This window comes from Anser anser, assembly GCF_964211835.1.
Source record: "Anser anser genome assembly, chromosome: 2".
NCBI classification, from domain to species: Eukaryota; Metazoa; Chordata; class Aves; order Anseriformes; family Anatidae; genus Anser; species Anser anser.
In genome coordinates, this window is record NC_139721.1 from 999,790 (window position 1) to 1,022,617 (window position 22,828).

The 22,828-nt window shown below is 53.6% G+C and overlaps 4 protein-coding genes across 4 annotated transcripts; all 4 read right to left on the reverse strand.

Annotated features, from left to right (window-relative positions):
* Nucleotides 1-344: 344 nt before the first annotated feature.
* On the reverse strand, nucleotides 345-1,827 carry LOC310893355 (feather keratin 1-like). The gene has a single exon (XM_083822229.1). The coding sequence runs from the start codon at nucleotides 1,175-1,177 to the stop codon at nucleotides 857-859; it is 321 nt and encodes a 106-aa protein (XP_083678355.1). The 5' UTR covers nucleotides 1,178-1,827; the 3' UTR covers nucleotides 345-856.
* A 3,446-nt stretch (nucleotides 1,828-5,273) lies between these two features.
* On the reverse strand, nucleotides 5,274-7,544 carry LOC310895291 (feather keratin 1-like). Its single transcript, XM_083826385.1, has one exon. It carries the CDS (start codon nucleotides 6,104-6,106, stop codon nucleotides 5,786-5,788), a length of 321 nt encoding a protein of 106 aa, XP_083682511.1. The 5' UTR covers nucleotides 6,107-7,544; the 3' UTR covers nucleotides 5,274-5,785.
* A 1,992-nt stretch (nucleotides 7,545-9,536) lies between these two features.
* Nucleotides 9,537-11,916, reverse strand: LOC310895288 (uncharacterized protein). Its single transcript, XM_083826383.1, has 2 exons — nucleotides 11,054-11,916; nucleotides 9,537-10,851 (listed from the first exon to the last, which is right to left on the reverse strand). The coding sequence occupies exons 1-2, from the start codon at nucleotides 11,382-11,384 to the stop codon at nucleotides 10,526-10,528; spliced, it is 657 nt and encodes a 218-aa protein (XP_083682509.1). The 5' UTR covers nucleotides 11,385-11,916; the 3' UTR covers nucleotides 9,537-10,525.
* Nucleotides 11,917-17,418: 5,502 nt separating this feature from the next.
* Nucleotides 17,419-18,259, reverse strand: LOC310895290 (feather keratin 1-like). Its single transcript, XM_083826384.1, has 2 exons — nucleotides 18,239-18,259; nucleotides 17,419-18,046 (listed from the first exon to the last, which is right to left on the reverse strand). The coding sequence occupies exon 2, from the start codon at nucleotides 18,024-18,026 to the stop codon at nucleotides 17,706-17,708; it is 321 nt and encodes a 106-aa protein (XP_083682510.1). The 5' UTR covers nucleotides 18,027-18,046; nucleotides 18,239-18,259; the 3' UTR covers nucleotides 17,419-17,705.
* Nucleotides 18,260-22,828: the final 4,569 nt, after the last annotated feature.

Here is a 22,828-nt window from a genome sequence, read left to right on the forward strand (position 1 = left end):
AGTGGGTCAGCGATGGCACAAAGGTGCATCCTCAATCCACGAGGAGTCTCGCACCATATGTGTGGTGTCCGTGTGACGGACAACCCTGTTAAATCATACTGGCCTCGCTAGAGGCCCCAGAGGGACACCACTCCTCCCTGGTCTCCACCTGAGCAAAGAGCTGTTGACCGCAACTCTTGGTATGTGACCATGCAGGCAATTCATTGTGTGCTGAGTGACCCATCATGTCTTTCCATTTTAGTGACAAGGAGCTATGTAAGAGGGTTGTCCAAACGCTTCTTGAACACAACCAGGCATGGGCCCTGATGGCCACTTGAGCCCTGCTTTTTGTTCTTTTTGTCGGGTGAAGTTGGAAGAGCGTTGGGAGAAGAAAGGAAGAGGAGGCATCTGAGGATGTGGGATGCAGGCGGATTTTATTGAGGAAAACATGAAAAAGAGGGAGCGTCAAGTGGAAGGTGCACATTCGGAGGTGCCTGGAGGGCGACCACCAGCCTATGTCCCTTGCGTAGAGCAGATTTTCCCAGAGCCCCAAGGTCTCGCTACCGTGTGGTGGGAGCAGCCCCAGAAGGTCTCTGGAGGGATTGTGCTAGTGAGCAAGGCATTGCAGCAGAGAGTAGCAGCCGTAGAAGGTGGTGCTATGGAAAGGAGAAAGAGGAAGAAAGAAGGAGGTATGTTGGCCATGTGTCCTGACAGCATGGGCTGGCCCCTTCCTTGCTTGCTTGCTTTGTTGTGCCATGGAATGATGAGCCGCGGCTGGCGAGCCCGCATGCCATGAACAGCGCAGAGGTGCGTCCTCAGTGCGAGAGCTGTGTTGCACGGTGTTGGAGGCTTCTGTCAGGGGTGTTGGCGTGGGTCCTTAGCAGGGGTAGCAGGCTCTTCCGCCGTTGATGCAGCCCAGGCCTCCAAAGCCAAAGCCTCCAAGGCCAAAGCCTCCGAATCCCCCGGAGGAGATGGGCACTCCCTGGGCGCTGAGGTTGCTGCCCACGGCAGCTGATGCGGAGGATCCAACGGCGGTGTTCTGGGGGAAGGAGCTGAGGATGGGTCCTGGCAGGGTGACCAGCACGGCAGGAGGCTGGATGACGACGCGGGAATCCTCGCACTGCCTGACACAGGGCTCGTTGCAGCTGTTAGCCAGCGGGGTGGGTCCGCAGGGGCGGCAGATGTCGTAGCAGGACATGTCTGTGGTGCGGAGGGTCCCTGGAAGAGAGGGTGTTGGGAAGGTGGAGGGTGTTGGGAACGCGGAGGGTGTTGGGGGCGTGAGGAGTGGTGCTGGGGGAGGCCAAGAGTGTGGGGAGGCCTGGGGTTGTGGGGAGCATGGCGGTGGGGAGGGAGAAGGGCTGCTGAGGCTAAGGGGGAAAGGGCGTGTGGAGAGATAGGCCTGGTGGGGCGGACGAAGGAAGGGAGCGGGGTTCAGGCTCACCTCGTTGGGCGCAGGGGAGAAGACGTCGGGAGGATTGTGTGAGGGTGCGAGTCGCAGGGCCGGCTTTTATGCTGGTCCGTGAGTGCCCGCGGGGCGAGAGAGCCTTTGCGCATGACAGCATTTGGCGTGAGCTGCTCTTACATGCTAAAGCCTGGCAAGTAATGAGGTGGGGTGTGTTGTCCTTCCCACAACGCTCTCGTGTTCTTTTCTCCTGTTGAGGATGTGTCTCTGCGGCCTTGGCGGCAGCTTTTAAGCGAGAGCGGCTCTTTGGATGGATTTGCATGGAGAGTGCGTTTGAGGACAGTCGGCAGACGCGGCCAAAGCATGAGAGAGGTGGGGTGTCACGAAGTGAGGTCATGGCGTGTCACTCGTGCGGTGCGGTTTGCGGCTGCATTGTTGTGAGGAGGGGGCCCTATTTGCTGGCATTGCCATAATGCAGGCTGGTGTGGGCTTCCCAGATGTGCTGGGCGCGAGGCGCTGGCACTGGCATTGCACTCGCTCCCTCCCTGCCTTCGTGCCCATTCCCTACGCCTGTGTTTATTCCTCTTCTTTCCCATTGGTTTGCTGCATCGGTCGGTGGCTTGGTGGCGTTTGTGCTTGGAAGGTCCTGGGTGGGAGAAGGGAGGCTGCGTGCTTTCTTCTTGCGGCAGCTTGGCGGGTGGTAGTTTGATTAGGCGGAGGAGAGCTGTCTACGACAGCAGGACGTTGTCCTTTCAGGCCCTGTTGAGAGCTTGCAAGCCCTGAGCTGAGGGGGAGTGGTTTGGCAGGGAGAGTTAGGCAGAGCTTTTGGGGTCTTATTCAGCACTGAGCGCCCAAGGGTGAGGCCCTTTCCCTGCCTAGGCTTTGATGGTCAGATGCAGGGTTTGGTCACTGCAGCAGGGAGTTGGAGGCATGCATGGTACTCAGGGCAGCAGTCGTGAGCCCCTCCTGGCTGGGTGGTCCCGGGCATGGCTGACGAGTGGCAAGGCCTGTCCCCGTTGGGCTGAGGTGGTTTTGGCTTGCTGCTGAGGTGAGTAGCGCTTGTTGCTGAGGAAGATGAATCAAGGTAGGAAGGGGGGCTGTGCAACTGGGTGTGCCTTGTTCCGTGAGGCCTGCTGGGTTGCAGCCACAAATGCTGAGGGAGCTGTGTGGTGTCCTTGCGAGGCCACTACTAATTATCTTTGAAAGGTCCTGGTGAGTGGGAGAGGCTCCTGAAGACTGGAAGAGACTCGCCGGCTCCTGTGTTCAAGAAGGTGAAGAAGGAAGGGGTGGGAAACCAGAGGCTGGTTGGCCTGACATCAGTCGCTGGGAAGGTTCTAAAGGAAATCCTCCCGGAAAGCGCTGTCGAGCAGACGAAGAACCAGACTGTGATGGGGAGTAGTCAGCACGGATTTAGAGAGGGAAAGTCACGCGTGAGCCTCCTGAGCGTCTTCTAAATTGAGGTGACCAGCTTGGTGGATGAGGGGAGAGCAGTGGCTGCTGCTCAACTTTAGTAAAGCCTTTAGTAAGGGCTTTCTTTGACACTTGCTCCCGTGACAAGCTCCTAGAGAAGCGGACAAAGTATGGGTTAGATAAAGGGACAGTGAGGTGGGCTGAGAAGTGGCTGATTGCTTGGGTGCAGAGGCTTGTGCTAAGTGGCACAGAGCGGTGTTGGAGGCAAGGCCCTAGCGGTGTAGGCTAGGGCTTGGCAGTGAGGCCACCAATGTTCAATATCGCAGAATCCCAGAATGAGACAACTGAAGGTGTTGGAAGGGACCTCGAAAGATCATCAGGTCCAACCCCCCTGCCAAAGCAGGTTCCTTAGAGCAGGCTGCCCAGGTAGGCATCCAGACAGGCCTTGAATATCTCCAGAGAAGGAGAGCGCACAACCTCCCTGGGCAGCTCCGTCACCCTCACTGTGAAGAAGTTCTTTCTCATGTTGGTGCGGAACTTCCTGTGCTCTATCTTGTGGCCATCATATCCTCATTAGTGAGGTGGGTGATGGGACGGAGTGACCCCGCAGGAATTCTGCAGATGACCCGAGACGGGGAGGAGCGTCTGATGCACGTGATGAACGTGGCACCATTCAGAATGATGTGCAGAGGCTGGAGAACTGGGCAGAGAGGAACATCATGAAGTTGCCGAAGGGGCAAAGCAAATTCCTGCCTCTGGGGAGGACTAACGCCGGGGAGCAGGACATGGTGTTGTCTGACAGAGTGGCAGGCAGCTTTGCCAAGCAGGACCTTGTGTTGCTGTTGGAGAGCAAGCTGACGATGAGTCAGCAATGCAGCCTTGCGGCAAAAGAGGCCACCAGGCTCCAGGAGGGCATGGGGAAGAGCGTTGCCAGCACGATGAGAAAGGCGCTCCGTCATCTCTCTTCATCGCCGGTGAGGCCCCTTGTGGAGTCCTTTGTCCGGTTTGAGGCGTCCCAGTGGAAGATGGAAGCGGACATGCTGGAGCAATTCCAGTGCAGGGCTACCAAGATGCTGAAGGGCCTGGAGCCTCTTCAATATGAGGAGAAGGTGAGAGAGCTGGGCGTTTTCAACCCGCAGAGAAGGCTGCTCAGGCTGAATCTCCTCCTTGTTCTAAATCCCGGATGGGCGGGAATGAAGACAAGGGAACCAGACTATTTTCAGTTACTGCCTGCTGCCAGGACAAAGGTGAGTGGACGCCACAGAGAAGAGATGCAATTGTCTTGGAAGAGAAGGAAAGCCTTTTCCCCTGTGAGGGTGGTCAAGCAGTGGACCTCAAGCAGAGGTTTTGGATTTCCATGCTTGGAGATCTGAGAAACCCAACTGCACATGGTCCTGGACAGCCTGCTGTAGCTGACTCTGCTTGAGCAGGGTGCTTGCAGCACATGGTCTCCAGAGGTTACTTCCAAACTGAAAGGACTCTGTGACTGCATCTGTTGTCAATGCGGGAGAATGCTGCTGGGTGAGAAAGCAGTCGAGTGTGTGCTGCTGACACGGAGAGATTGTTTCAGAGGGCATGTGCAGAAGAGCCTTAGCGTGGCCAAGCCTTTGTTTGGTCAAGTGTAGGTCTTGCGTGACGTGCTGGAAGGTGTGGTGGCCCTTTTCGACGTGCCCCGATGACCTCTTGATCTTTGGCTTTGTACTGAGGGAAGTGGGAAGGGCGCTGGGAAAGAAGGGAAGAGGAGGAGCGTCAGGCTGGCATGCTTGAGAACTTTATTGAGGAAAGCGCATGGAAAGGAAGGAGCAGCAAGTGGCACATCCCTGGGGGGTCTTGGATGCACGTAGGGTGACCAACAACGTCATCGTTGTGCACGGTAAATTTTCTCGGAGCACGGAAATCTTCCAGCCCTGTGATGGGAGCAGCAGAGCGGGAGTCGATCCCTGGTGGCGTTTGGCTTGTGAGCACGTCATAGCGCCAGAGAGAACCAGACATACGAGACAGTGCAAGTCAGGGAAAGAAGTGGCAGAATGGTAGAATGTAAGTCGGCCATGTTTCCAAACATCACGGAATAGCCCACTTCCTTGCTTCTCTGGTTTATGCCTTGAGAGAAATAGCCATGGTTGTGGAGCTGAAGACCCAGTGGGTCAGCGATGGCACAAAGGTGCATCCTCAATCCACGAGGAGTCTCGCACCATATGTGTGGTGTCCGTGTGACGGACAACCCTGTTAAATCATACTGGCCTCGCTAGAGGCCCCAGAGGGACACCACTCCTCCCTGGTCTCCACCTGAGCAAAGAGCTGTTGACCGCAACTCTTGGTATGTGACCATGCAGGCAATTCATTGTGTGCTGAGTGACCCATCATGTCTTTCCATTTTAGTGACAAGGAGCTATGTAAGAGGGTTGTCCAAACGCTTCTTGAACACAACCAGGCATGGGCCCTGATGGCCACTTGAGCCCTGCTTTTTGTTCTTTTTGTCGGGTGAAGTTGGAAGAGCGTTGGGAGAAGAAAGGAAGAGGAGGCATCTGAGGATGTGGGATGCAGGCGGATTTTATTGAGGAAAACATGAAAAAGAGGGAGCGTCAAGTGGAAGGTGCACATTCGGAGGTGCCTGGAGGGCGACCACCAGCCTATGTCCCTTGCGTAGAGCAGATTTTCCCAGAGCCCCAAGGTCTCGCTACCGTGTGGTGGGAGCAGCCCCAGAAGGTCTCTGGAGGGATTGTGCTAGTGAGCAAGGCATTGCAGCAGAGAGTAGCAGCCGTAGAAGGTGGTGCTATGGAAAGGAGAAAGAGGAAGAAAGAAGGAGGTATGTTGGCCATGTGTCCTGACAGCATGGGCTGGCCCCTTCCTTGCTTGCTTGCTTTGTTGTGCCATGGAATGATGAGCCGCGGCTGGCGAGCCCGCATGCCATGAACAGCGCAGAGGTGCGTCCTCAGTGCGAGAGCTGTGTTGCACGGTGTTGGAGGCTTCTGTCAGGGGTGTTGGCGTGGGTCCTTAGCAGGGGTAGCAGGCTCTTCCGCCGTTGATGCAGCCCAGGCCTCCAAAGCCAAAGCCTCCAAGGCCAAAGCCTCCGAATCCCCCGGAGGAGATGGGCACTCCCTGGGCGCTGAGGTTGCTGCCCACGGCAGCTGATGCGGAGGATCCAACGGCGGTGTTCTGGGGGAAGGAGCTGAGGATGGGTCCTGGCAGGGTGACCAGCACGGCAGGAGGCTGGATGACGACGCGGGAATCCTCGCACTGCCTGACACAGGGCTCGTTGCAGCTGTTAGCCAGCGGGGTGGGTCCGCAGGGGCGGCAGATGTCGTAGCAGGACATGTCTGTGGTGCGGAGGGTCCCTGGAAGAGAGGGTGTTGGGAAGGTGGAGGGTGTTGGGAACGCGGAGGGTGTTGGGGGCGTGAGGAGTGGTGCTGGGGGAGGCCAAGAGTGTGGGGAGGCCTGGGGTTGTGGGGAGCATGGCGGTGGGGAGGGAGAAGGGCTGCTGAGGCTAAGGGGGAAAGGGCGTGTGGAGAGATAGGCCTGGTGGGGCGGACGAAGGAAGGGAGCGGGGTTCAGGCTCACCTCGTTGGGCGCAGGGGAGAAGACGTCGGGAGGATTGTGTGAGGGTGCGAGTCGCAGGGCCGGCTTTTATGCTGGTCCGTGAGTGCCCGCGGGGCGAGAGAGCCTTTGCGCATGACAGCATTTGGCGTGAGCTGCTCTTACATGCTAAAGCCTGGCAAGTAATGAGGTGGGGTGTGTTGTCCTTCCCACAACGCTCTCGTGTTCTTTTCTCCTGTTGAGGATGTGTCTCTGCGGCCTTGGCGGCAGCTTTTAAGCGAGAGCGGCTCTTTGGATGGATTTGCATGGAGAGTGCGTTTGAGGACAGTCGGCAGACGCGGCCAAAGCATGAGAGAGGTGGGGTGTCACGAAGTGAGGTCATGGCGTGTCACTCGTGCGGTGCGGTTTGCGGCTGCATTGTTGTGAGGAGGGGGCCCTATTTGCTGGCGTCGCCATAATGCAGGCTGGTGTGGGCTTCCCAGATGTGCTGGGCGCGAGGCGCTGGCACTGGCATTGCACTCGCTCCCTCCCTGCCTTCGTGCCCATTCCCTACGCCTGTGTTTATTCCTCGTCTTTCCCATTGGTTTGCTGCATCGGTCGGTGGCTTGGTGGCGTTTGTGCTTGGAAGGTCCTGGGTGGGAGAAGGGAGGCTGCGTGCTTTCTTCTTGCGGCAGCTTGGCGGGTGGTAGTTTGATTAGGCGGAGGAGAGCTGTCTACGACAGCAGGACGTTGTCCTTTCAGGCCCTGTTGAGAGCTTGCAAGCCCTGAGCTGAGGGGGAGTGGTTTGGCAGGGAGAGTTAGGCAGAGCTTTTGGGGTCTTATTCAGCACTGAGCGCCCAAGGGTGAGGCCCTTTCCCTGCCTAGGCTTTGATGGTCAGATGCAGGGTTTGGTCACTGCAGCAGGGAGTTGGAGGCATGCATGGTACTCAGGGCAGCAGTCGTGAGCCCCTCCTGGCTGGGTGGTCCCGGGCATGGCTGACGAGTGGCAAGGCCTGTCCCCGTTGGGCTGAGGTGGTTTTGGCTTGCTGCTGAGGTGAGTAGCGCTTGTTGCTGAGGAAGATGAATCAAGGTAGGAAGGGGGGCTGTGCAACTGGGTGTGCCTTGTTCCGTGAGGCCTGCTGGGTTGCAGCCACAAATGCTGAGGGAGCTGTGTGGTGTCCTTGCGAGGCCACTACTAATTATCTTTGAAAGGTCCTGGTGAGTGGGAGAGGCTCCTGAAGACTGGAAGAGACTCGCCGCACTCCTGTGTTCAAGAAGGTGAAGAAGGAAGGTGTGGGAAACAATAGGCTGGTTGGCCTGACATCAGTCACTGGGAAGGTTCTAAAGGAAATTTTCCCGGAAAGTGCTGTCGAGCAGACGAAGAACCAGACTGTGATGGGGAGTAGTCAGCACAGATTTAGAGAGGGAAAGTCACACGTGAGCCTCCTGAGCGTCTTCTAAATTGAGGTGACCAGTTTGGTGGATGAGGGGAGAGCAGTGGCTGCTGCTCAACTTTAGTAAAGCCTTTAGTAAGGGCTTTCTTTGACACTTGCTCCCGTGACAAGCTCCTAGAGAAGCGGACAAAGTATGGGTTAGATAAAGGGATAGTGAGGTGGGCTGCAAAGTTGCTGATTGCTTGGGTGCAGAGTCTATTGCTCAGTGGCAACGGTTGGTGTTGGAGGCAAGGCCCTAGTGGTGTAGGCCAGGTTTCGGAAGTGAGGCCAGCACTGTTCAATATGCCTCATTAGTGAGGTGGGTGGTGGGACGGAGTGACCCCGCAGGAATTCTGCAGATAACCCGAGACGGGGAGGAGCGTCTGATGCATGTGATGAACGTGGCACCATTCAGAATGATGTGCAGAGGCTGGAGAACTGGGCAGAGAGGAACATCACGAAGTTGCCGAAGGGGCAAAGCAAATTCCTGCCTCTGGGGAGGACTAACGCCGGGGAGCAGGACATGGTGTTGTCCGACAGAGTGGCAGGCAGCTTTGCCAAGCAGGACCTTGTGTTGCTGTTGGAGAGCAAGCTGACGATGAGTCAGCAATGCAGCCTTGCGGCAAAAGAGGCCACCAGGCTCCAGGAGGGCATGGGGAAGAGCGTTGCCAGCACGATGAGAAAGGCGCTCCGTCATCTCTCTTCATCGCCGGTGAGGCCCCTTGTGGAGTCCTTTGTCCACTTTGAGGCACCCCAGTGGAAGATGGAAGCGGACATGCTGGAGCAATTCCAGTGCAGGGCTACCAAGATGCTGAATGGCCTGGAGCCTCTTCAATATGAGGAGAAGGTGAGAGAGCTGGGCGTTTTCAACCCGCAGAGAAGGCTGCTCAGGCTGAATCTCCTCCTTGTTCTAAATCCCGGATGGGCGGGAATGAAGACAAGGGAACCAAACTACTTTCAGTTACTGCCTGCTGCCAGGACAAAGGTGAGTGGACGCCACAGAGAAGAGATGCAATTGTCTTGGAAAAGAAGGGAAGCCTTTTCCCATGTTACAGCAGTTGAGCAGAGGAAGAATTTACCCAGAAGAATAATTTTTGGTTCCCCATCCGTCGAGATACTGAGAGCACAACTGCACATTTTCAGAACAGTCTTAGTGTGCTGTCTGACTCCACTCTATTCCTCTACTTGATAGAATTCCGGCTGAGGTTTAGGAGCCACAACAGGCCTTTATATGACCCTTCCTTCACTGTCAAATCCACAACTACAACGATAGGTTGTTACCTCCTTAAAGCAGGTGCCCGCTGAAATCCGTGAAAAGAAAATGATGGATTACATCAAATTCGAAGATCATTGTGGGAAGGAGTCTGCGTTTGACTACGCGTCACTCACTTTATCTTATAAATGTAGCGGCCAGAGAAAAATGTGGTGGAGTACATTTTTTCCCCAGCTCAGCTATGGTTTGGGAGTAACTTCAGTCCTCCATTGTCAGTGGGCAACAGGTATAAAGGGTGAATACAGTCAGGCACTCCCTGATCTTCTCTCAGACCCTGCAGCCTGGGCTCTGGAGAGTACCAGCACTGTACATTCTAGAATACCAAACCTGCCTTATCTGAACCGTAGCCAGGATGGAAAATTACAGTCAACCATCTTGTGGTCCTATAAATAGTAGTCCTAAGCAAAGAACTCCATGAGCTCTCCAAGGGCTGCAAACTCAATCTCTCCCTGAGCTGGGATGCCTCGTAGCATACCCCTGAGGGAAAGTGCATCTCGGGGCTGACTCCTTGAGGAACAACCTCAGATGCAGACAAACACCAACAAGGAATTAGGGTGAGTAATTCACTCTTGGGGGGTATTTTGGAAGCGCATGACTGAATTTAAACACCCCCAAGAACCCTGCAGTGAGTCTCAGCTGAACCTTGCCATTCTTGAGCCTTTAAGTCACTGTTTCTATTGTAGCAAACCCCATTAAAATAATTCTGTTAAATTCTCTGCTGATCAAAGGTTGATTAAGAGCTGTTAAAAATCATACCATCTGTACCTCAAAAGTATAAAATAAATCCTAAATTGCTGCTATATTAAAGCAGTGTAAAATCTAATTCCACGACATGTGCCCAAGCCTTAGTTTGGTCATCTGTATGTACTGGATGATGGGCTGGAAAACCAGCTGGTGCACACCTGTGTTGTTGGTGATGACATCCTTGAGAGGGGAGGCTCAGTGGCCCTTTACAACCCCACCTGATGGCCTCTTGAGCAAAGCTTTAGTAGTAGGTGAAGTTGAAAGAGCGTTGGGTTGAAAAAAAGAAGACAACGAATGTCAGGATGGGATGCAGGTAGATTTTATTGAGGGGGAAAAAAATAAAAGGAAGGAGCACCAATAAAAGCGCCAGGGTCTGTGGTGCTATTAGAGTGACCACCAGCTGCTGTCCCTTGTCTACAGCACATTTCTCCAGGGCACTGACAACTTCCTGTCCTTTTGAGGAGAGTAGCAGGGATGGGGTCAATCCATGGTGGCATTTGGCTTATGAACCAGTCATAGAAGCAGAGAGTAGCGGCCGTAGAAGGTGGTGCTATGGAAAGGAGAAAGAGGAAGAAAGAAGGAGGTATGTTGGCCATGTGTCCTGACAGCATGGGCTGGCCCCTTCCTTGCTTGCTTGCTTTGTTGTGCCATGGAATGATGAGCTGCGGCTGGCGAGCCCGGGTGCCATGAAGAGCGCAGAGGTGCGTCCTCAGTGCGACAGCTGTGTTGCACGGTGTTGGAGGCTTCTGTCAGGGGTGTTGGCGTGGGTCCTTAGCAGGGATAGCAGGCTCTTCCGCCGTTGATGCAGCCCAGGCCTCCAAAGCCAAAGCCTCCGAATCCCCCGGAGGAGATGGGAACTCCCTGGGCGCTGAGGTTGCTGCCCACGGCAGCTGATGCGGAGGATCCAACGGCGGTGTTCTGGGGGAAGGAGCTGAGGATGGGTCCTGGCAGGGTGACCAGCACGGCAGGAGGCTGGATGACGACGCGGGAATCCTCGCACTGCCTGACACAGGGCTCGTTGCAGCTGTTAGCCAGCGGGGTGGGTCCGCAGGGGCGGCAGATGTCGTAGCAGGACATGTCTGTGGTGCGGAGGGTCCCTGGAAGAGAGGATGTTGGGAAGGTGGAGGGTGTTGGGGGAATGAGAAGCAGTGCTGGGGGAGGCCAAGGGACTGGGGAGGCCTAAGTTGGGGCTGTGGGGTGCATGGGAGCAGGGATGAGGAATGGCTGCTGAGGCTGGGGGGCAGAAGGCGTGTGGAGTTTTATCCCTATGGGGCAGAGGGGAGCGGGGTTTAGGCTCACCTTGTTGGGCGCAGGGGAGAAGGTGTCGGGAGGAGTTTGTGAGGGTGCAAGGTGCAGGGCTGTCTTTTATTCTGGTCTCTGAGTGCCTGCGGGGCAAGAGAGCCTTTGCACGTGACAGCATTTGGCATGAGCAGCTCTTACATGCCAAAGCCTGGCAAGTAATGAGGTGGGGCATGTTTTTGATCCTGCAACACTCAATTTTCACGTCCTTCTCTTGAGGACATGTCCATTTGGCAATGGTGGCACATTTTACGCCAAAGTACTTATTAGAGGCCAAAGGATTGCTCTTGAAGGTGCATGTCAAAGCGGGCAGAAGACGTGACCCAAGCATAGGAGAGCAGCGGTGTTTTCAGTGAGGTCATGGTGCTGCTCTCATGTGGTGTGATTGCGGCTGTGTTGTGAGGAGGGGCTTCCTGGATGTGCTGGGCATGAGGTGCAGCCACTTCCTTTTATGACAAGGTTACCCATCTAATTGACCAAAGGAAGGCAGTACATGCAATTTCTTTGGATTTCAGCAAACCTTTTTGATACTGTTTCTCAAAACATCCTCCTGGACAAAACGTCCGGCACGCAGGTAGATAAATATATAACACAGTTGGTGGACTGTTGTCTGACTGGTCAAGTTCAAAGGGTTGTAGTAAAGGGGGGGTTCGTCACGCTTGCTGCAGTCACTAGTGGGGTTTCCCAGGACTCCATTTTGGACCCAGTTCTCTTTGATGTTTTTGCAGATGATCTGGATACAGGCCTCAAATGCTTACTCAGTAAGTTTACAGATGACAGGAAATAAGGAGTTGCTGTTGTCTCCCTCAAGGGTGGAGAGGCTGTGCAGAGAGATCTTGACAGACCACAGGGCTGTGCAATCACTAGTCATATGAAGTTTAAGAAGAGTAAGTACCAGATTCTGCACCTGGGGCACGGTAACCTGTCCCAGTATATGTACAGACTGGGGGATGAGGTACTGGGGAGCTGCCCCAAAGAAAGGGATCTGTGGCTTCTAGTTGACAGTAAGTTGAGTAATGAAGTGGGGTGTGTTTTCCTACCCCAAATGTTCCCTTTTTGGGTCCTTCTGCTGAGGGCATGGCCAATGATCATGGCGGCGCATTTCAAGTGTCAGTATTAAAGACCAAAAAATAGTTCTTGAAGGTGCGTGTAAGGCTGGATAGAAGATGCATCCAAAGAAAGGGAGAGGTGTGGTGTCATCAGTGAGGTCAAAGGGAAACCTGTTTTTGATTTTTAGAAAGATGATTTGGACATTTCAGATGGGAACTGGAGGCATGCGGTCTGCAACTCAAAAGGGTGGGTGATATCAAAGCCTTCCACTGGTTAGGCAAGGTGACTGGTTTGCAGGCTGTCTGACAGGTGAGTAGTGCATGTTGCTGAGGAAGATGGAGAAGCTGTGCCACTGGATGTACTGAAGTGCACAGGACCTGTCAGGTTGCACCCACAAATGCTGAGAGTCCTGGCTGATATCTTCACAAGGCTACTTTCAGCTTTCTTTGAAAGTTGATGGTGACTGGGCTCCTGAAGACTGGAATAGACTCATCCCACTCCTATGTTCAACAAGATCAAGAAGGAAGGTCTGGGGAACCGCAGGATGGTTTGCCTGCCATCAGTCTCTGGGAAGGTGCGGAAGGAAATCCTCTTGGGAAGCACTGCCCAGCACACAAATGATAAGAATGCGATGGGGAGTATTCAGCATGGATTTAGAGAACTGAAGTCATGCTTGAGCCTCCTCAGTGTCTTCTGCGTTGAAGTAACTCTCCTGGTAAATGAGGGAAGAGCCGTGTCTGTTGCTTACCTTGCCTTTAGTAAAAGCTTTGATGCTCCCTCAGACGACATGGCCATTCTGAAGCTGAGAAAGTACGGGTTTCTTTGAGAAAGAGCCATGGTTGAGAATTTGGTGAGCCCAAGATCCAGACTCATGCCAGAGGTGCAACCCTCATTCCATGTCATTGCTTGCAGCGTCTTGATGGTATTTGTCAGAGGTGGTGGCCAGAAAATCCTGATGGGAAAGAGAGTTGTTCAGTGCGTGCTGATTTCTGACCCATGCAGAAGTCCCTTAGTGTGCCCAGGCCTTTGGTTTTGCAAGTGAAGGGCTTGTGTCATATGCCAGAAGAACAGTAGCAGCCCATTGGTGCTGTTGTCAGTGACATACTTGCTGAGAGAGGTCTTGTGTCCCTTTTCATAGACTCTTAGAATTGTAGACTATCTTGACTGTGAGATACTGTAGAGTATCCAGATCCTTGAGGCTCCATGAGTCCGAGTCCTGACAACATACAAGGCAACCTGGGTGTTAAACCAGATAGAATAATTGAATGATTGAATGTTTTCAGTTGGAAGGCATGCTAATTCCATGATTCCTGTAGGCCTGTTTTAATTACTGGAGGGTCTCTATAACGTCTGCCTGGAGCCTTCTCTTCTCCAGGCTGAACAAGCCCGGCTCTCTCAGCCTGTCTTTGTAGGAGAGTTGCACCAGCTGTCTGACCATCTTTGTGTCCCTCCTCGCAACCTGCTCTGACAGTTCCAGATCTGTCTTATGCTGGGGGCCCAAGCACTCAACACAGTCTTGCAGGTGGGGTCTGACAAGAGCAGAGTACAGGGGGAGAATAGCCTCCCTCCTTTTGCCAGCTGCAATTCTTATGATGCAGCCCAGGAGACGGCTGGCTTTCTGGGCTGCGAGTGCACTGGCTGCTCAGGTTGAGACATTTCCCCACCAATACCCCTAAATCATTCTTCACTGGGCAGCTCATAATCCACTCGTTGCTCAGCCTGTATTCATGGTGGGGATTGTCTCGACCCAAAAGCAGGACCTTGCACTCGGCCTTGTTGAATGCCTTTGCGTTTGCTTGGGCCCACCTGTCAAGCCTGTCAAGGTCCTTCCATTCCTTTTTCCCCTAAGGTGTCGGCTACCCCACAGAGCTTGGTGCCATTCACAAACTTGCTGAGGGCCTGCTCAATCCCACCAGGCATGTCAGCAACAAAGAGGTCAAATAACACTGGTCCCAGGATAGAATCCTGAGAGAAAGCTCTCCTCACTGGTCTCTATGTGTGCACTGAGCTGTTGGCCGCAACTCCTTATATGTGCTCATCCAGCCAATTAGTTGTCTGCTAAGTGGTCCGTCTGTCAAAACAGTGACTCTCCATTTTAAAAACAAGGATGTATGTAAGAGTTCTGTCCAGATGCTTCTTGAACAGCAACAGGCTTGGGCCCTGCTGGCCTGCTGAGCCCTGCTTAATGTTGAGTGAAGTTGAAGGAGTGTTGGGAGCAGAAAGGAAGAGGAGACATCACAGGCTGACATGCACGAGAACTTTATTGTGGAAAACAAGAGTACAAAGTTATGCAGAGTAGAAGGGACCTGTTCTGTGGTGCAAGTAGTGCAACCATCAGCCTGTGTCCCATGGTAGAGCAGATTTTCGCAGAGCCCCAAGGTCTTCATGCACTGCAATAGAATCAGTACATGGAAGGTGCCAAGTGTGTTTTTGGACTTTGCGAGCAAGTCATTGCAGTGGAGAGTACTGGACATGGAAGACGGTGGAAGGAGAACAAGGAAGTGAGAGAGGAGTAGGCTGTCCATCAGCCATGTTTCCAGGCAGCATGGACTGGCCCCGTTCCCTGCTAGAGTGTGGAGTGCCCTGAGAAGAAGAGCTGTGGCTGGTGAGCCCATGAGCTATGAACAGCACAGAGGTGTGTCCTCAGTTGAAGAGCTGGCTTGCATGGTGTTGGTGTGGGACCTTAGCAGGGGTAGCAGGCTCTTCTGCCAGAGAAGCAGCCCAGGCCTCCGAAGCCAAAGCCTCCAAGGCCAAAGCCTCCGAATCCCCCGGAGGAGATGGGCACTCCCTGGGAGCTGAGGTTGCTGCCCACAGCAGCTGATGCGGAGGATCCAACGGCGGTGTTCTGGGGGAAGGAGCTGAGGATGGGTCCTGGCAGGGTGACCACCACGGTGGAAGGCTGGATGGCGACGTGGGAGTCCTCGCACTGCCTGACACAGGGCTCGTTGCAGCTGTTAGCCAGCGGGGTGGGTCCGCAGGGGCGGCAGAGGTTGAATGCCTTGAGGTTTGCTTGGGCCCGCCTGTCAAGGTCCTTCCAGATGGCATCCCTTTTTCCCCTAAGGTGCTGGCCACCCCACAGAGCTTGGTGCCATGTGCAAACTTGCTGGCTGCCTGATCAGTAGCACTGTGCATGTCAGCAACAAAGAGGTATAATAATGCTGGCCCCAGGACAGACCCCTGAGAGAAAACTTCCCCTCTGATCTCTACCTGGGAATCGAGCAGACTCCTTGAATGTGTTCAACTAGAAAATTTATTGTCTGCAAAGTGGGCCGTCAAACCTCTGACTCTTCTTTTTAAAAAAAAGGATACATGTAAGAGTTCTGTCCAGATGCTTCTTAAACAGCAACAGGCTTGGGCCCTGCCGGCCTGCTGAGCCTTGCTTAATGTTGAGTGAAGTTGAAGGAGTGTTGGGAGCAGAAAGGAAGAGGAGACATCACAGGCTGACATGCACGAGAACTTCATTGTGGAAAAAGAGTGCAAAGGCGTGCAGAGTAGAAGGGACCTGTTCTGTGGTGCAAGTAGTGCAACCATCAGCCTGTGTCCCATGGTACAGCAGGTTTTCGCAGAGCCCCAAGGTCTTCGTGCACTGCAATAGAATCAGCACATGGGAGGTGCCGGGTGGGTTTGTGGCTGGGAGCAAGTCATTGCAGTGGAGAGTACTCGACATGGAAGAGGGTGGAAGGAGAACAAGGGAATGAGAGAGGAGTAGGCCATCCTTCAGCCATGTTTCCAGGCAGCATGGACTGGCCCCGTTCCCTGCTAGAGTGTGGAGTGCCCTGAGAAGAAGAGCTGTGGCTGGTGAGCCCATGCACCATGAACAGCACAGAGGTGCGTCCTCAGTCTGAGAAGTGGCTTGCACAGTCTTGGAGGCTTCAGTCAGGGGTGTTGGTGTGGGTCCTTAGCAGGGGTAGCAGGCTCTTCTGCTGGAGAAGCAGCACAGGCCTTCGGAGCATCAATAATAAATTCAATAATCATGGATTTATAAAGAGCACATCAGGTGTGACCCTCCACAGAGTCTTCAACCTAGAATTGACTGATGTCCCACATATATGACTCTGTGATAGTGCTTGTTGTGAAGGTGTAGGATCATGTTCCAGAAGAAAGCAGGTCAAGGGTGTGCTCACATGGGGAGATTGTTTCAGAGGGCACACGCAGAAGAGCCTTAGCGTGCCTAAGGCTTTGGTTAGGTACATGTAGGTCTTGGGTGATGTGCTGGAAGCCCAGGCGGTGCCCACTTGTGGTGATGTTGGTGACATCCTTGCCAGGTGTGGTGGTTTTACCTAGCTGGGCAGCTGAGCTTCGCCACAACCACTGTCTCACTCCCCCTCCTCAAAGGGAAAGGGGGGGAAAAGACAATGAAAAGGGCTCAAGGGTTGAGTTAAGGACAGGTAGATCACTCAACAATGATAGTCATGGGCAAAACAGGCTCCGCACTGGGAGATTAATCAAACATATTACCTATTACTAACAAACTAGAACAGTGAGAAAGAAACAAAACACAAACAAACTAAAGATACCTACCCCCATCCACCCTATTCCACCTCCTCCCCTGAAGTGGCATAAGAAATGGGCAATGTGGGCTGCAGTCAGTCCTTGTCGCTTCGTGTCTGCCGCTCCTTCGTGGTCCCTCTCTGCCCCTGCTCCAAGTGGAGTCCCTCCCATGGGGCATTCACAGCTTCTTTTGGCAACCTGTTCCCATGCCTCACCACCCTCACAGTATAGAATTTCCTCCTAATATCTAATCAAAATCTATCCTCTTTTTCTTGAAGACCATTCTCCCTTGCCCTATCATTATCTACATGAGTAAAGAGTCCTTCTCCATCCTTTTTAGAAGACCCCTTTAAGTACTGAAAGGTCTCAAGGAAGTCTCCCCGGAGCCTTCTCTTTCCCAGGCTAAACATCCCCAGCTTTCTGAGCCTTTCTTCATAGGAGAGGTACTCCAGCCCTCTGATCATCTTTGGAGCCTTCCGCTGGACTTGCTCGAACAGGTACACATCATTATGTGCTGGAGGCCCCAAACCTGCAGACACTACTCCAGGTGGGGCCTCACGAGGACAGAGCAGAGGGGGACAATCACGTCCCTCGACCTGCTGGTCACACCTCTGTTGAAGCAGCCCAGGATGCAGGTGGCTTTCTGGGCTGCAGGCGTGCACTGCTGGGTCCTGTCGAGCCTTTGGTCCACCAGAACAACCCAAGTCCTTCCCTGCAGGGCTGCTCTCAATGAGTTCTTCTCCCAGTCTGTCCTCCTGACTGGGATTGCCCCGACCCAGGTGCAACACCTTGAACTTGGACTTGTTGAAGCTCATGTGGTTCACATGAGCCCGCTTCTGCAGCCTGTCCAGGTCCCTTTGGCTGAAGAGCGTTGAGTGAAGAAAGGAGGAGTGTCAGGCTGGCATGCATTAGAACTTTATTGAGGAAGACTCATGAAAAGGAAGGAGCACAAACAGAAGAGCCGTGGTCAGAGGTGCAAGCAGAGTGACCATCAGCAGCTATGCATTTTGTGTGGGAGATATTCCCAGAGCACGGAGATGAGAGCATCCTCAGTCCATGAAGTGGCTTGCAGGGCATTGTTAGCTGCTGTCAGGGGTGCTGGCGTGGGTCCTTAGCAGGGGTAGCAGGCTCTTCTGCCAGAGAAGCAGCCCAGGCCTCCAAGGCCAAAGCCTCCAAGGCCAAAGCCTCCGAAGCCACCGGAGGAGATGGGCACTCCCTGGGCACTGAGGTTGCTGCCCACGGCAGCTGATGCGGAGGATCCAACAGCGGTGTTCTGGGGGAAGGAGCTGAGGATGGGTCCTGGCAGGGTGACCAGCACGGCAGGAGGCTGGATGACGACGCGGGAATCCTCGCACTGCCTGACACAGGGCTCGTTGCAGCTGTTAGCCAGCGGGGTGGGTCCGCAGGGGCGGCAGATGTCGTAGCAGGACATGTCTGTGGTGTGGAGGGTCCCTGGAAGAGAGGGCGTTGGGAAGTCGGAGGGTGTTGGGGGTGTGAGGAGTGGTGCTGGGGGAGGCAAAGGGATTGGGGAGGCTTAGGGTGGGGCTGTGGGGAGCATGGAGGTGGGGAGGTGGAAGGGCTGCTGAGGCTGGGGGGCAGAGGGCATGTGGAAAGATGAAGGAGGGGAGCGGGGTTCAGGCTCACCTTGTTGGGCGCAGGGGAGAAGGCGTCGGGAGGATTGTGAGGGTGCGAGGCACAGGGCCGGCTTTTATGCTGGTCCCTGAGTGCCTGCGGGGCAAGAGAGCCTTTCCACATGACATCATTTGGCATGACCTGCTCTTACATGCCAAAGCCTGGCAAGTAACAAGGTGGGGTGTGTTGTCATTCCCACAATGCTCCCTTTTCATTTTCTCCTTTGAGGATGTGTCTGTTTGAACTTGGCGGCACATTTCAAGTGAGTGTATTAAAGACGAAAAGATAGTTCTTGAAGGTGCATGAAAGAGTGGGTAGAAGATGCATCCAAAGCATGTGGGAGGTTCATTGTCATCAGTGAGGTCATGGTTTGGCACTCAGGAGGTGTGGTTAGTGGCTCTGTTTTGAGAAGGGGGCATCAGCTGTTCGCATCCCCAGCAGGCTGGTCTGGATTTCCCAGGTGCGCCGGGCGTGATGCCCTGCCAATTGCATCACATTCACTCTCTCCGTGCTTTCACCCCAACTCATGAGCCTGCATTTAGCCCTTGTCTTTCCTATTGGGTGTGCTACACTGGTGGCTTGGTGTCTGTCTTGCACATAGAGGCTGTAGCTAGGAGCAAGTGGGCTCCCTGTCTTTTCCCTGGGGCCGCAGTCAAAAGAGGCAGAGGAGGGGTGTTTGCATAGGAGAATGTTGTAGTCATGGGACTGTCTTAGGGCTGACAAAATTAAGTGCGTTGGGAGTCCTGCCATGCTTCCCAAAGGGTTGCGTTGGCGACTCCATAGGGCTCCCTTTTGTGGGGCCAGCATGTTGACAGCCGGGGCTTTGGCCTCCGGCAGTTTGGTGGGAGTCCCTTAGGCTGTCTGGTGAGGCATGTGAGAGGCTCACCAGAGAGAGGCTCTGCCTCATCAGAGGCAGATGACAGACATGTGGGACTGTCCAGAAGGTTCAGCCCCAAGGTTCAGGGGAGTTTTTTGGGGTGAGTGTCAAGGGGGAATCCTATTTCTGTGCGTGGTGTTCGATGTTGAGACAGATGATATGAGCCTTTCAGAGGGGAGCTGGAGGCATGTATGCTGCTTGTGGCTGTGGACATGAGGCCCCAGTGGTGATGGTTGCATTCCAAGGAGTGGGGGGATGGCAAGTGCAGCCCCTGATCTGCTGAGGTGAGTGTTTTGTAGGCTGTCCCACTGGAGCTCGTTGACGAGGATGATGGGGAGGCTGTGTAGCTGGTTATGCAGGAGTCCGTGGGACCTGACAGGCTGCACCTGCAAATGCTGAGTGTCGTGGCTGATACGTTTTCAATAAATAGCTCTCTCATTTATCTTTGAAAAGTCATGGTGACTGGGAGAGGTTCCTGAAAAGTGGAAGAGACTCATCCCACTCTTATGTTCAAAAGATGAAGGAGGAATGTCTGGGAAACTGCAGCCTGGTCAGCCTGAGGTCAGAGTCTGGGAAGGTTCTGAAGGAAATCTTCCCAGAATGTATTGCCAAGCACAGAAAAGTGATGGAGAGTAGTCGACATGGATTTATAAAGAGCAAATCAGGCTTGAGCCTCTGCAGTGTTTTCTACAGAGAAGTGACTGACATCCTACATATATGACTCAGTGACACTGTTTGTTGTGAAGGTGTAGGATCATGTTGCAGATGAAAGCAGATCAAGTGTGTCCTGACATGGGGGGAGTAGAATCAGAATCATAGAATATCCCGAGCTGGAAGGGACCTACAAGGATCATTGAGTCCAACTCCTTGCACCACACGTCTACCCAAAAGTTCAGTCCATATGACAAAGAGCACAGTCCAAATGCTTCTTACACTCTGACAGGCGTGGTGCTGTGACTACATCCCTAGGGAACCTGTTCTAGTGCATGACGAACCCCTCATTGAAGAACCTCTTCCTGATATCCAGCCTGAACCTCCTCTGCCTCAACTTGACACCATTCCCGCGGGTCCTATCACTGGTCATTAAAGAAAACAGATCAGCACTTGCCCCTCCACTCCCCCTTGTGAGGAAGCTGTAACTGAGATAAGGTCTCCCTTCAGCCTCCTCTTTTCCAGGCTGAACAGGACAAGTGACCTCAGCCGCTCCTCATACATCTTCCCCTCTAGGACTTTCACCATCTCAGCAGCCCTTCTCTGGACAGTCTCCATTAGTTTCACATCCTTTTTGTACTGTGGTGCCCAGAACTGCAGACAGTACTGAAGGTGAGGCTGCACATAGCAGAGCAGAGCAGGACAATCCCTTCCCTTGACCGACTAGAAATGTTGTGCTTGACGCCCCCCGGGTACGGTTCACTCTTCTGGCTGCCAGGGCACACTGCTGGCTCATATTCAACTTGCTATCAACCAAAACCCCCAGATCCCTCTCTGCGGGGCTGCTGTCCAGAGTCTCATCACCCAGTCTGTACACATAGCCAGGGTTGCCCCTTCCCAGGTGCAGGACCTGGCAATTGCTCTTGTTAAACTTCGGGCAGTCTGTGATTGTCCAGCTCTCCAATCTGTCCAGAGCTCTCTGCAAGGCCTTTCCACCCGCAACAGAGTCAACAACTCCTCCCAGTTTAGTATCATCAGGAAATTTGCTCAAAACACCTTCTAGTCCTACATCCAAATGGTTTATAGAAACATTGAAGAAGACTGGCCCTAAAATGGAGCCCTAGGGGACCCCACTGGTGACTGGCTGCCAGCTTCATGTGGCCCCATTTACCATAACCCTTTGAGCCCTACCCGTCAGCCAATTGTTCACCCATCATATTATGTTACTATCTAGCTGTATGCTGGACATTTTGTCCAGTAGGATCCTATGGGAAACTGTGTCAAAATCTTTACTGAAATCCAAAAAGATTACATCAACTGGTTTCCCTTGATCAACTAAATGGGTGATCTTATCATAAAAAACAATCAAATTTGTTAAACAGGACCTACCCCTCATTAACCCATGTTGGCTGGGACCAATGACTCCTCCCCCCAAGTAGCGCAGGGGAACAGGGAGCGTGGGCTGCAGTCAGTCCCTGTTGCTTCATGTCCACCGCACCTTCACGGTCACTCTCTGCTCCTGCTCCACGTAGGGTCCCTCCCACGGGATGCCGTCCTTCCCAAACTGAGCCTGTGTGGGCTTCCCACAGGCAGCAGCTCTTCAAGAACCGCTCCCATATGGCTCCGTACCAAGGGGTCCATATATCAGGAGCAAACTGCTCCAGCACAACCACCACAGGCGGCAGCTCCCTGCAGATCCCCTGCTCTGCTGTGGGCTCCTCTCCACAGGCTGCAGCTCTGACCTGGGGGCCTGCTCCTGCAGGGGCTCTCCATGGGCCGCTTCCTCCTCTCCACTGCATTTGTACAGGGTGAAGTGGGAATCGTCATAGAATCATAGAATGGCTCACCTTGGAAGGGACCTTAAGGATCATCTAACTCCAGCCCCCTGCTGGAGGCAGGGATGCCACCCACCAGATCACGTTGGCCAAGGCCCCATCCAGGCTGGCCTTGAACACCTCCACGCCTGGGGTAACCACAACTTCTCTTGGCAACCTATTCCAGTGCCTCATCCTCTCACAGTGAAGAATTTCCTTTTCATGTCTAGTCTAAATCTATCCTCTTTTAGTTGAAGACCATTCCCCCTTGTCCTATCATTATCTACCCAAGGAAAGAGACGTTCTCCATCTTTTTTAGAAGACCCCTTTAAGTATTGAAAGGTCTCAAGGAAGTCTCCCTGGAGCCTTCTCTTCTCTGGGCTGAACATCACAGAATCACAGAATTACATACTATTAAGGATTGGAAGGGACCTTGAAAGATCATCTAGTCCAATCCCCCTGCCGGAGCAGGAAGACCTAAATCATGTCACAAGGGAACGTGTCCAGATGGGTATTGAAAGTCTCCAGAGGAGGAGACTCCACAACCCCCCTGGGCAGCCTGTTCCAGTGTTCTGTCAACCTCAACATAAAAAAGATTTGTCACATATTTAAGCACCACCTCCTGTGTTCGAGCTTACACACATTGCCCCTTGTCCTATCACTGGGTGTCACCGAGAAGAGCCTGGCTCCATCCTCCTGACACTTGCCCTTTACGTATTTATAAATATCCCCAACTTTCTCAGCCTTTCTTCATAGGAGAGGTGCTCCAGCCCTCTGATCATCTTTGGAGACTTCCTCTGGACTTGCTCGAACAGGAACACATCATTATGTGCTGGGGGCCCCAAACCTGGAGACACTACTCCAGGTGGGGCCTCACGAGAGCAGAGGAGAGGGGGACAATCACGTCCCTCGACCTGCTGGTCACACCTCTGTTGAAGCAGCCCAGGATGCAGTTCACCTTCTGGGCTGCAGGCATGCACTGCTGGGTCCTGTCAAGCCTTTGGTCCACCAGAACAACCCAAGTCCTTCTCTGCAGGGCTGCTCTCAATGAGTTCTTCTCCCAGTCTGTCCTCCTGACTGGGATTGCCCTGACCCAGGTGCAACACCTTGAACTTGGACTTCTTGAACCTCATGCGGTTCACATGGGCCCGCTTCTGCAGCCTGTCCAGGTCCCTTTGGCTGAAGAGCGTTGAGTGAAGAAAGGAGGAGTGTCAGGCTGGCATGCATTAGAACTTTATTGAGGAAGACTCATGAAAAGGA